Consider the following 13,069-nt stretch of genomic DNA (forward strand, 5'->3'; position numbering starts at 1 on the left):
GAAGAAATTGACCTGAATTAACAACAACAAAAGGCAAGAGACAGTCCCAAGAGCTGCTTGAGGAACACATGTATCACCCATATGCTTTTTGCTACCTATGAAACTGGTGTCTCGTTGCCATCTCCTTTGTCCTGCACAGTCTCTGATCTGCCTCAAGGTCATGGTCAAGCCCTACATGCCTGCAGCCCTGTTTGATCAATTGCCTCATCCCCAGAGCCCATAGGGCCTCCAAGCCCACACCACTCTGGAAGGTCACTGCATGGGCCCAGACACCTCTCAGCAGGAGCATCAGTCAGAGCTGCTGTTTGTGCTACAGGCTCTGGGCAGGAACCACACCCCAGGCAGGAGCTGGTCCAGGCCCAGCAGAGTGTCCATCATGCTGCTCCAGCCCAGTCCTGGGTGGTTTGCCAGAACATGGGACTGGTGCAATGGGACCAGACTGGCTCCCACAGCTGCTGTGTTGTGGGAGCAGGGCTTGCACTGGGGCATGACCAGTGCTCTGATCACAGCTGGCCAGGCCTTTGCAGGTCAGAAGAGGATCAACTCTTTCCTGAGACCATGGCAGGACAAGGGTGCTGGGATCCCCATGGGTGATTCAGGCAGTCACTGGCAGCAGGGGCTTGCCCTGGCCCAGGGGTGGTTGAGCAGCTAGAATGTTCCCACTCATATGAAAGAGTTGTTCATGGGGAGCTGAAAAAGACAGAGGGCTTTTGACATTTCAAGATGCCGTTCAGCAGCTGAAGTTTCTGAGTGGATGCGGAGGGGGTTTCTGTTTTGCCTCGGAGGTGTGAGCAGCATGCAGGTTTCCGAAGAGTCGCAGAGAGAAAGTGCAACATTCGCTACAGGGTGAGGTCCCAGCATGTCCCAAGAGAGACCTGTCACCACTATGTGCAGCATGGGGCCTGGGTGGAGTCACTGAATTAGATCCCACTTCAGTATACCTGGCAGGTTATTATATGCTGAACAGGACTGGACTGTGCTGGAGAATGGACCCAGGTCAGAGGTAAGCCCCCAGCCCCAGGCAAGACCTCAGTGCCAGGCAGGTCTGCGCAGGACACTGGACCAGTCCCTCCATCACCACTTCAGCCTCAGTCACATGCATACAGCTGGGTCTTCTCTCAGCATTCCATGCTTCCTCCACAGCGTGGAAAGGGCTGAGCCAGCGACTGGGCCTTAGGTACCCAGCCCACCCTACAGCAGCACCATCATCTCAGAGGTCAGATGCCATCTCTGGTGCTGGCCTCAGGCCCATGGCACAACGCTGTGCCTGCAGGTACTGGTGTGGGGGCTGGTGAAAGCTCTGACTCACCACGATCTATCGGCTGTTACTGCCTTCTCTCTGTGGTGTTTTCCGGTTCTGCTGGTGCCAGATCAAAGCAACAAGAGGGATGCTTCAAACAACTCTTTATTAGAAACAGTGGGTTTAGAACTGTGCAAGAGGGTATTTCTTATTAATAATTCTCAGAGAGCAGAGCTGCCAGCCTATGAAAGTGGTGCACAGTGGAAAATTTCCTTTTGGGAGGTAATGGGACTTTCACAGTCACTGCGTGGGAACCATTGTGCCTGACAACCATGAGAGATGTGGTGGCCCCTGAAATGATGGGGGAAAATCAAGCAGGCTGCTCGTACCCAGGACCATCCCCATTCGCCTTTGAAAACCATGGGAGGCAGAGCTGCAAAGAGGAGGGTGTGCTCTGACCCTGCGCCCACCCTGCTCTGTGTGCTCTGTCTCTTGCCTGTCACTGCAGCTGCCCTGCCACCTCTCTGGGACAGCCCAGAGCCACCCCAAATCCTCACAGCTACCTTAAGCGCTGTACAGCACATCTGTGTATAGGGCAAAGACCTGGGACCTCACTGAGGCCCTGTCACTCAGCCTCCCAGTGCAAGTTGCCTTTGTGACAGTTCTGTAGATCTAGGTAGGTCCCTGAAGCAGCACAGAGCAGCAGCCTCAGAGCTGTCGTGCTGGACTCCATCCTTCAGCCCAAAAAGCCTTCATGGGTTGACAGGTCTGAGCTGCAACATCCAGGCCACTGACTCCTGCTGCACCTCCCTCTCTCAGCTGCTTGGTTTGGTTGGGAAGCCCATCAGGATGTGGGTGGGGACTGTGAGAGCCCCAAAAGCTGGAGCCTGGGTGTGGTGTGTTGGAGGATGTGCATGAAGAGGGCTGCCGAGCTGACAGGCTGCAGAGAAGTGAACTTAGTGGCTCACACCTGTGTGGTTTCTCTCCAGGCAGGAGCTTTCCTGCAGTTAAGTGGATCAGGACCCAAGCAGGGCAATTGGGATGTTCAGGTCATCCCAGGGGACTGTAAAGCAAAACTGGTCCTACTTCATGTGCCGGTCTGGTAGTGCCCTCCCCTGGGGATGCATGGCAAGTGCCTACACTCAGAAGGTGCCATGGGCACCCTGATGGAGTCATATACCACCTAGGTTGGTCACCAGGTCCCCATACTCCGCAGGACAACCTTCCGTGTGTTGCCCTTACCACTCACCACTGCTCTTCCCAGGGTCTGTGACATTCGGCCAGTCCTTGTGCTTCCCATCCTTCAGGTGCATGTCAGGGGATTTCTGATCCTGTCGCCTGCAGGAACAGCAGCTCAGCTCACTTTCTCACTTCCTGGCACTGCTCCAGTGGCTCTCTGCTCCCCAGGATCATTCATGCTCACACTGACAGACAGGACCAGCAAGCTGCCCTGTGAGTTGGGTGCATATTGGGTCACAATGCACTCTGAGTTTGGGGAGGGGCGGTCTGTGCTTCCTCCTCATGGCACCACAGCAAATACGATAAGCATGTCTCCAGGATTTTTCATGCTGTGACATGAAACCTGGCAGGATTCTGGTTCTTTCCATCTCTGTTTTCCAGAGCATGCAAAACAGGCTAGATACAGATTTTTTTTTTAGGAGAAAAGTCCCAGCTATGTGGCATGCCCACTTGAAATGGATGATAGCTTCACCTCAGCTGTTTCCCAGTCATAACCATGCCTGACAGATGGGGACTGGCAGACAGAGATAATCAATGATCTCTGGATAACGCACATTCAACCACTCCATGAGAAATGAAAGCCTCTGTTTTGTGGTCAGCAGGATCACGGTCAGCCTCATGATTAAACAATAGATGCTTGGGCTGCTCAGCATCCTGTCCCATCTTCCTCAAGAAGTCCCAGTGTGATGTCCCACCCCACAAGATGAGAGGACACGAGACTGAGAAACATGGATCTCATGCCAGTTCAGAGGGACTTTCCATGTGGCACTATGAAGCAAGCACTGTTCAACCTGTCTGAGCTCCAGTGTCAGTGCAGGTAGGGAAAGGCACAGAACAAGTTGTCCTGTCTCCTCTCCTCCATGAAAAACACCTCGGGATTTTAAGCTCCTGAATTTGCTCCTAAAATCTTCTTGTGCCTGTCAGTCACTTTCCCACTGCCCTCAGGAAATGTGGTGCTCAGTAAGATAGGGCATGAGCTGCAGTCACAGCAAGAAGGGGCCTGGCTGAGGTCATCAGAGGGACCCATTCCAGGTGGATTTCTCTGAATTAAAGCCTTCCAGGGGAAGACAAGTAATTAGAAGCAATTCCAATTGGCTGATAGCATGATAATTTGAAAGTGAAGTCAGGGGTAAAAAACAAGATCTCTAATGAGAACTGGAAAAACCTCAACACAGGAGAGCTGGGTCAGGTCCCAGCTGACACAGCCAGTGGCTGGGGACTGCCTCTGTACCTGCAGCTTTGGGAAGAGTGTGAACCGCCTCAGTGCTGTTCCCTCAGAAAAGCCACCTTTCGTCACCCTATCCAATGGATGGTGCTTTGGTACACTGGTGGCCTCCATCATTGTCTGCCTTTTTTCCAGAGAGTGAGTATGGGTATTTCCCTCTCCAACACTCCCCAGACCTCAGCACCTGTTCTGAATTGCGCCACAACACAGCCACAGTGAACAGCAGAGCTTTTGAAAAGCCAGACCTTGTGCTGGTCAGCCAGGAGAAGTGCCAGTCCTGCCTCTAGGGAGGAACAGCCCCAGGCACCAGGACACGTTGGGCTGACTATGAGCCAGTGATCCAGGCCAGGAGACACTGCAGCTACAGCTTCACTTCTGCTAAATCGCAGACGAGTTTCCACTGCAGGAAAGCCCCCTCCACTCCACAGCACCCTCTATGCCAGCAGCCTTGGCGCCTGGCTGACAGCACACCAGAAAAGCATAATAAAACATAGTTTACTGCTGTTATTAGTTTATAAAAACCAACAAACCAAAACCCATTAGTAACAAACCCAGTCCCCAAACCCAGCACTATCTGAGGCAGGCTTGTGAGGACACACTTTTAGTGCAAAGAGGAAAGTGGCAGTGAGGGCCGATGGGGCTCTACGCACTTCAGTTCCCACAGAACCCACCACGCCCACTGTACAGTATCGGTTTGCCCTGGGGCTGGTTAGGGAGGGCTGGCCGAATTCTCAAGCTCTGGTGGGAGTCCTGGGGGAGCTGGAGGTGTTGGAGGGGCAACATAGGATGTCATGGCTGTGCAGAGCAGTATGATGCCTCATTTTAGTGACACAGAACATGAAGGCATGCTGACCCAAAGGGCACTGCCCACACCTTTCCACAGAGACAGCACTTTGCCAAACAACTGCCGTCTGTTCTCCTGGACTTTCCAGTGTGGAAACCTAACATGTGCCCTACCCTGTGGCTGCTCCCAGGCTCAGGTGCCAGAGGTGTTGGTGGGAACTAGAGGGGTATATGGAGCTAGAGCATGGCTGCACCCTCTGCAGAGCCCTGCAAGGCACAGAGGCTTCTGAGCTGGGAGGAGCTATGCGGGACCTTGCAACCAGCAGCACATGGCCCTGGGCACTGGCAATCGTGGGAGGGATGCCCTGATCCTCAGCCCTTCATCCTCAGGCCCTTTGCAGGTCCCCTGACCCTTTGTTTCCTCCCATAGCTGGTCCTGGCGCTGTTGCACCAGGCATCACTCCCATGTCCTATGGGGAGTCAGACCCATGTCGCAGCCCTCAACAGTGAGCACAATTTTTCACTGCAATGAGCTGCCAGGGCAGAGCCTTTCCATATCTTCAGAGGGAGCTGATGTCTTGGAAGAGAGGGCTACCCAAATGCCAGCCCCAGGTGTTGAGCAGGTTGGCAAGAGGTGAATGCAAACAGCTCCAGTCCAGGGGAAGCACTGGGATCCCAAAGCAAGCACAGGATGGCTGGGACCATAGAGGGCTGACAGATGGGGATGGGGAGGCTGGGCTGGCCTAGCCATTTGTGGGTCTCATCTCTTCCATGAAAGCACCACTGCAGGAGGTGCGTGCTCAGCTTTTCCCATGACACATAGTCACAGGCTGTGAGAAATGTTTTTGGGGAGTAGGGATGCAGCTACATCCAGGCAGGAGGAGTGTATACATGTGGTCAGTGCTGCTGGTGTGCAGGGGTTGCAGCCAACAGCACACAAGGAGGAGGCAGTGGCAGGGGCTGTGAAGCAAGGTGCTGTTTCTGAAAGGCAGGAGCTAGTGATGCTGCAAACTCTCTCCAGTCTCTCCATTGGCTGGTTTTGGCTGTGTCAGGACTGCAGAGTTGGAGGGCTCAGCCAGGGCAATGCCGCCAGCCCACCCCACTCTATGGTTAGGTCATCTTCCTGGCAACACTGGCATATGTGTGCTCGATCTCCTCATCGGCAGGACAGGTGTGATTGAACTCATCACAGGCATAGGCATTGTTGAGGTAGCGCCAGACGCCCGTCATGTCCTCTGGGATCTCGAAGTCACGGTACTTTTTGGCTGCAATCTAGAGGAGAGTGAAGGAGGAGGAGGAGGCTGAAACTTCCAAGACCTGGGCAAGACTCACTCTCTGGCTTTGGCAGGGGTACTCCCTGTCCACTCTTCTTGGAGCAGGTACCCCCCTACCCTGGCTCTGGGAGCTGGTGCCGTTACCTTGATGATATGCAATTTGGGCAGGAGGTTGCAATCAGCCAGAGTTAGATGGTCTCCATCCAGGAATTTCCTCTTGGAGATGGTGATGTCCTCCACACTGTCCTGGTCAATCTCCTCTGGGAGAGGAGTGTTCAGGTAGACATCCAGGCGCTGAAATTCCCGCAGCAGGGCCTTCTCAAAATCTGGGAGGGAGGGAAACCAAGAGTAGTGAGTGTGTGCCCTGGGCTCCCAGGCAAGCTTTAGGCTGGGCTGGGCTGGCTAAGCCTCCCACAGGTTTTGCAAAGAGGGAAAACGCCCTCAGGGCCACACCATTGGGACACAACATTGACCCTGGCCAATCTCTGTTCCCAGGGGACTACAGCACCCCATGCTCTGCTGTTATCTCTGTGGAAGGAGCAGAGAACTGCCTTTATCCTTCCCCTCTGGCCCTCCACGTCCCATGGAGGTTTGGGAGAGGCAGGCAGCAGGACCCTTAACCTGATGGCAGGATTTGCCAGCAGACAAAAGCATTTCTTTTGCTGCAGCTCTCTAGAGTCCAGCAACCCGCAGTCCTTACTGATATTTGCTTCTTTCCGTGGGTTCTTGATGTATGCCGAGAATTTGGCAAAGATGTCACTGCCCACATCAAAGGACTCCTTGTACCTTGGGCTCAGGTGTGGATACCTTGAAAAAGACACTTATATCAGTGCAGGTAGGGATGGAGCAGCGATGGAGCAGGGACGTATCAGTGTCAGTTTCTGGGCCATAGAGCCCAGGCCTGGTACTGGAGGATTCAGGGGATATTCAGCTGGCTGTGGGAGAATGATGATGATGTGAATTATTGCAGCTGCCACCCTGTGAGCTGTGTTTGCCAGGAGATAATCTCAGGGCAGATACCTCACAGCTTGGGGACACTGGTAGCAATGGATCCCCAGAGAAGAGCTCTGCCTGCAGGCAGTTCTGGCCCAGCCCAGAGGATGCACATTGGTACAGAGGGGTCTCAGGAAGCCAGAAGCTCCCGTGACTTCCTCAGGAACTGTGTCCCAGGGTGTGCTGCAAGGGCAGACATATTCAAGGAGGCAGGTGACAAATGCATTTGAGCTTCCTCTTCTGCAGCAAAGGGGGGGCTGAAGCCACACAGGGCATGGGGGAGGCTGGTTTGGGGGGCTCCCCAGTGAACTCAGGGAAGACCACCCCCAAACCGCCCTATGGGCCACCTGCATTGCTGCTGTCAAGAATGGGCCTTTGCTTTCACTCAGCTGAGTGTACTGAATACAAACAGGCAAAGGGGTCTCACATTCCCCTCTACCTCAACACCAGCTGCTGCAGCCAGTGGCAAAGCCACCAGTGCCAGGGTCCCTGCAGGGACCTCCCATGTTCCACCTCTGCCCCCAGAGTGGGGATGCAATGGCTGGTGCATTTCCTCCCATTGTTTTCCATTCCTGTTGTCCCCATGCCCTCCCTGGTGGACTCAGCCCCTCAGCATTGAAGGCCCTGCCCTTCAGAGCAGGCTCAGGGGCTGCGGGAGGCATCCGCCTGCCTGGGCTGCCCTGGGGCACCTCCTGGCACCCTGCCTCGGTCTCCCCATCTGCCAAGTCCTGGACAACACTGTGACAGGCCCCGAAATGGGGAAAAAGTGAGTTTGCAGTTACATGGGTGGACCCAGGGTCTGCTCCAGGAACTCCTCAATCTTGATGAAGTCTGTTTTCAGCTCCTTGTTGAACAGCAAGAAGGGTGGGTTGGTGCCCGGTGCTAAATCTTTCAACTCTTCAGGTTTCCTGGAGCAGAGAAAAGAAGCTGGCTCAGAGCCTGTACCACCTCTGCCTCCACCAGCCCCCAAGGAAAGTAGCCATGGCAGAGGTGGGGGCTAGGAGGGGGCACAGGAACAGAAACACTCTCAGCTCTGCTGGCTTCAGGAAGCTAAGTGCTCCCCAGCCTCTGCATCTGCCCAGCGGTGCCTTCAAGTCATCCTCACATCCAGCAGGACAGGGAGTCCCTGGGCCGTGCACTTTGGCAGGTAGCCCAAGTCTGTGCTGGCCCACACTTGCATCCCAAGTGAGGTGGGCAGTCTGTGGGCAGCGATTGTCCCTGTGCAGTGACACACTGGCTACAGAGCAGGCAGGGGGAAGAAGTGCTGATGGGGGAGCTGAGCTGGGCATGTCTCACCCCATTGCTGGCCCAGGGCTTCAGTGCCACCTCACCTGGTCATGTCCACTGTGGTGACATTGAACTTGACCCCTTTGAGCCAGAGCACCATGAAGAGACGCTGGCAGAAGGGGCAGTTTCCGATGTTTTCTCCATCCAGACCAGCCTGCCAGGAAAGCAGAAAAATGACAATTTAACCTTTCCACAGTGAGGATGCCTGGAGCCAAAGAGCCACGGGGCATAGCAGGCTGCAGGGAGCCCCGCCCGACTCCAGGGGGGATCAGCTGTAGGACCCACTCTGAGCCATGGCCCTAAGAGCCACTGGAAAGAACATAAGAGCATACTCAGGATGCCAGGGGTTGGATCCTCCCAGAAATGTGAGATAAAGCCAAAAGGAAGTGGAGAAGGAGGCAGGGGGAGAAGGTGATTGCTAATGGATGGGGAGGAAGGGAGGGTCCCCTTGGCCAGGAGGCCAGGCTGGAGAGGGTGGGAGAAGGGAAATGAGCTCATGTTTGCCAGGAAAAGAGAAGTTTGTTTTCATGTGCTGTTCATGTCTGCTTCCGGTCTTGTGTGTGTTTAATGAACCCAGGCACAACGAACCCAGGCACGAAGTCCCCAGGCCAAGAACCACCCAGCAGCCTATCCCAGGCTGGGTACAGAAGGGTTGTGCCAAAGAGAATTTGTGCTGGCATCCCACACAGCATTGGGAGGAAACAGAGATGACTGTCAGGTGCTAAAGGAACCCCTTTCAGCCCCTCTCCATGAGCACAGGCAGAGCAAAGCACATTTCTTTGCTATGTAGCAGCTGGAAATATCCTTTGCAAAAATGACTGAAACACCTTATGAGGAGTTTGAAAAGAGGATATGGCAGGTTCGGTTCACAAAAACTGGCTGAGATGCTGCTGTGAGAGGAAAGTTGTGCTGTGGTAAGAGGTAAAACGGCTCACAGGAAACTGAACGTATTTAAGAGAATTACCAGGCTCCTAAGCTGCACATGAACCATGGTGCTCCGGCTCATGTGGCCACCCTGCTCTGGCAAGGAGGAGCAGTACAGCTCTCACCAGCCCCATCACAGAGGGATGCTGCTCCCAAGGAGCAGTGTGTGGTGGGACATGAGCTATAGTGGGACAGCTCTGCACTAAGCCTTGATATCTGATAGTGAACTGAAGTCCTGAGGCTAAGCAGGAGAGTGATGAGATTTAAGAGGATCTGGCAGAGTCAAGTAGCAGCAAAAACCTCCACGGTGGGCAGCTGGATGTGGCTCCAGAGCTCACACCTCTTTTGGGACCCAAAGAGAGGATGGCTGAAGAGGCAGAGACCTGTGCCTGGTTCTCCTGGGCTGGAGGTAGGTGCTACAAGTCACTACAGATGCCCAAAAACCTGTGGAGTCTGGAGTGCTCAGCTTCTCCAGGAAGATAACACTCACATCAGACTCACCCTAAGGGGGACTGTAAAAGGATCAAAACAACCCCCAATACTCCTGGTAGTAAGCTGGACCAGGGGGGTCTGTTTATCCATCATGCCAAGGTCTTTTAGTCCTTCCAGAGGAAAGAAAATTACTTTTAAGAAGTATTTTTTATACTCAGCTGTCATGAAATTATGTAATGAAATCTGAGGCAGCGAATGGGAACTGAGAAATGTTGATTCCCTAGGATGTGTCCAACAGTGAAGCTGAATCTACACATGAGACTGGTCAGTGTCTATTAATAGCAAATACTCCCAAGAGGGGCTACAGCTCAGAAACATCCTGTGTCATTAACAGCAAATAGAGCTTCTTTGGAAAGGGGTGAAACTGGGTCTCAGACCTCCTTTGAAGGAGTTAGAGGGGAGAGCCAGAGAACAGCCTTGAGGGCTGCCCATGGGCAAGAGTGCAGGGCATCTCTGCTCCCCCTCCCCAGCACCCCTGACACCTATGACCCCAAACTACGGCCATTCTTTGAAGCATCTCCAAATCAACAGCTCAGCAAGACCTTTGTGGCTGCCTAGCATGAGGACCAATGCTTTCCTCCCTGCTCTCCCTGCCAGCTGCACTCTATTCTACTTCCCTGGCCTGGCACAAGGCTGGGAATGCGAGGACTTAATTTGTCCTTTTGTCCCCCCAGGAGCTGTTGTGCTGAGCCATGGCAGCACATAGCTCTGGTGAAGCTGCATTGGGACAGTGGTGAAGGGGAGGGGAGGGCTGTCCTTTGCTTGGGCTGCTCTGGGCATAGACTCTGATCTCCTGCTTCAGGTTTTTCCATGCTTGTCTGGTCAGTCCCTGAGCTGTTCAGGCTGGTCTTCCCCCTTATCTTTTAAAAATAGAGAGGTGGGGAATTTTGGACTAAGGTGAAAAGAAAATCAGGATGGTCTCTGCAGGGAGAAAGAATCAGGTCCATACCAGGATGCTCAGAGCCAAAACCTTTATCTGGAGGAATTGGAGGGGAGCTCCACCAGTGCCAGGACACTGCTGGGGGACCATCAGGCTCTGGAAGGGCCTTGCTGGCAACCACTAGCCGTGGGGGGAGCCTCAGGGAGCCAGGAGTCCTCAGGGGAGACTTGCAGCCATGCACCCTCCCTCCCTGGGAAATGCAGAGCAGCACAGAGTGGGGGGAGTCCTTGCTCTTAACTCCTAACTTCCATCCCCAAAGTGCCTCTGCTGCTCCTCCCGCTGCAGCAGGAACTGGGGCAGGGGCACATTCCTCATTCTTTGGTCTTCAGATGATAGATAAACCCAGCATAGACTAGCACAGAATCTCTAGGAGGGTTGTAGGCTTTTAGCCCCAACTTTCTGAGGCATCACTAGGCTGCACAGGGCATTGAAACTCTACTGGCAGTTCCTGTGGTTTCCCCGTGGTGAAACAACCTTGAACTCAGTGGGAGGAGGGAACAGTTTTGCCTGCTTGGGGCACTGCTAAATATTCGGTCCCCATGGGACCTGCCACAGCTCCTACAGCCACTCTGAGAGCCAGGAAGCAGCGAAATGCCTGGTGGAGCTGCAGAGCAGAGCCTGCTCCCAGGCAGGGAGAATCTCGCAGCCGGCAAGAGGATGCTCTTGTGAGGGATGTGGCAGGGTGAGAAACTGCCAGCCCCTTGGAAACCACCCACCCTGGCCTCAGGGTAAAGCAGAAGTTGCTCTGCACCCTGTCCATGCTTACCATGGTAACTGCAGCATTTGCCAAAGTGAAAGGCAGGGTGCTATGCCATGCCATGCCATGCCATGCCATGCCATGCCATGCTGGATCAGTAGGTGCCTGTGGGAGCACCAGCTTCCCCCATGATTTACAGCTGTCACTGGTCACAGCAACAGCCCTGTCTGGGGTGTTCCCAGCCTAGGGAGGTGTTGATGGCACAGGAAGGTGCCTGTCAGCAGCTAGAGCCACTGTGTCTTTGGTAAAGCTGGGTCCTGAGTGCTGGGAAGGGGAGGCATAGCATCAACTTTTCTGTGGACAGACAAGCCAGAACGGTTTTTTCACACTAAATTACAACACAGGGGAAGTCCTGACAGTGCTGCTGGTTTTCTGTTTCACTTCCCTCTGAAAACCCCCTAGAATGTGCTGCCGCCATTGCGGTCACCTCATGTATCGTTTTCTTTTCTAGCCATCCCAGGGAGACGTGTTGAGCAGAGAATTCAAGACTCAGATTACTTTTACCAAGAATTCACTTGTTCTCCTCAGCCAAGCTCAATGTCCAGCAGGAAGTGCTGTGGCTACACTTTTGGCAAGGGGATGAGGGAGATCTCTCCTGGGAAGGCTCAGATAATCCCTTCTAGCAAGTATGTCTAACTAGTGCTCAAGGAAGGCACCATTCAGTGCCTGGAGCTGCTGGGTGCCTGTGCCAGGGAAGCCAGCGCCTCTGACCTAGTCATTTTGGGCACTAAACTGCCCCAGGAGGAGGGCAATGAAGCCTGTGGACCTGAGTGGCTACAGAGAATCCACCCTTAAAACCTCCATGAGGTGGCACAGAGAGGCATTGCCCCCTAGCCACTGTCACTTGACAGCATGTCCCGGGGCCTCCCAGGCATTGCTGTGGGCAGACAGAGTTACCAACCACCAGCTTTAGCTCCTCTCTTTTTGCACCACCCATGGCTGCTGCAGATACTTCGAACTTGAGCGTTAAAATATTCCAAGGAAAGGGTTCGGAAAATTGCTTAACAGGGAAAAAAACAAAAACCATTTCCAGCAAATACTCCTCTGCGATGCCACCCCATCTCGCCCATACATGGACTCCCGCACCAGTTCCCCAAGCTATCCATGCTTGTTTCGTAATCCTGCTCTCAGAAGCAGCTGAAGTGGCTGCTCCCAGCCCTCCTGCTTGCTGTTCCCAGGCTGGGGCTTGTCTTGTCTAGGCTTATCTGGGTTTTGAGAGGCATGTGTGTTCCCACTCCTTCATCATGCTGTGCCACTTGTCCAGGGTGCACAAAACTCACAAGACCAGGGCATCCTTCAGGATGCTGGGTGTGACACCCCACAGTCCCCACATCACCGTGTGGTCCCCTCATTTGGGCAACCGTTTAGCCGGTCTTTGTGGCGAGTGGCACTGAAATTGGTACCCATCTCTAGCCTCACAGAATATGAAGACACCCATGAAGTTCCACCACTTGGACCCAGCTGGATCTTGGTGAGGGTGAGCCAAAGAGTCACTGCTCCCCTGCCCCCCCCCCGCCCCCAAGACCCACCTTCACAAACAGCTCGATCTCAGGCTCCTTGGTGGTGGTGGTGTGCTGCCGACTGTCCATCCCAGCAGTGGGGGGAGGGACCACTGGCTGCACACTCTTGTGGTGAGTCAATCTGTCCCCTGCAGAGCTCTGATGGGGGAAGGTTTTCAGAGGGCTGGTGGCTTGGGCCTCTTGGCTGCTCTTACTCTGCAGAGGGCTGGAGCTCACACTTTCCTTCCTTTTGAAGAAGGGAGGAGCAATGGGGTGTGCTCCAGGACCCAACAGCAAGGGGAGGAAGCTGCAGGGCCTCTCAGACGTGACTCAGCATGGGACTATCTGGTCACACTGAGTCTATCACACCCACCCAGGCGCTCCTCCAGTGCCTCCGAGCACTGGTGTCCACAGTA

General features: G+C 54.1%; 1 protein-coding gene across 1 annotated transcript; it reads right to left on the reverse strand.

Moving 5' to 3' along the window:
• Positions 1–4,183: 4,183 nt before the first annotated feature.
• On the reverse strand, positions 4,184–13,069 carry CLIC2 (chloride intracellular channel 2). The gene is made up of 6 exons (XM_066202379.1): positions 12,684–13,069; positions 8,086–8,195; positions 7,537–7,662; positions 6,462–6,568; positions 5,906–6,087; positions 4,184–5,759 (listed from the first exon to the last, which is right to left on the reverse strand). Exons 1-6 carry the CDS (start codon positions 12,741–12,743, stop codon positions 5,598–5,600), a joined length of 747 nt encoding a protein of 248 aa, XP_066058476.1. The 5' UTR covers positions 12,744–13,069; the 3' UTR covers positions 4,184–5,597.

Source organism: Chamaea fasciata, unplaced genomic scaffold, assembly GCF_029207755.1.
Source record: "Chamaea fasciata isolate MVZ Bird 193981 ecotype frontalis unplaced genomic scaffold, bChaFas1.0.hap1 SCAF_22, whole genome shotgun sequence".
NCBI lineage: Eukaryota > Metazoa > Chordata > Aves > Passeriformes > Sylviidae > Chamaea > Chamaea fasciata.

Bases quoted from the DNA above. Each gene is read 5' to 3' on its own strand.
- CLIC2 (XM_066202379.1), bottom strand. From the start codon at position 12,743: ATGGACAGTCGGCAGCACACCACCACCACCAAGGAGCCTGAGATCGAG. The intron at 8,196-12,683 runs GTGGGTCTTGGG...CTTTCCTGGCAG, and splicing joins AGATCGAGCTGTTTGTGAAG to GCTGGTCTGGATGGAGAAAA. The intron at 5,760-5,905 runs GTAACGGCACCA...ACTCTCCTCTAG, and splicing joins CCAAATTGCATATCATCAAG to ATTGCAGCCAAAAAGTACCG.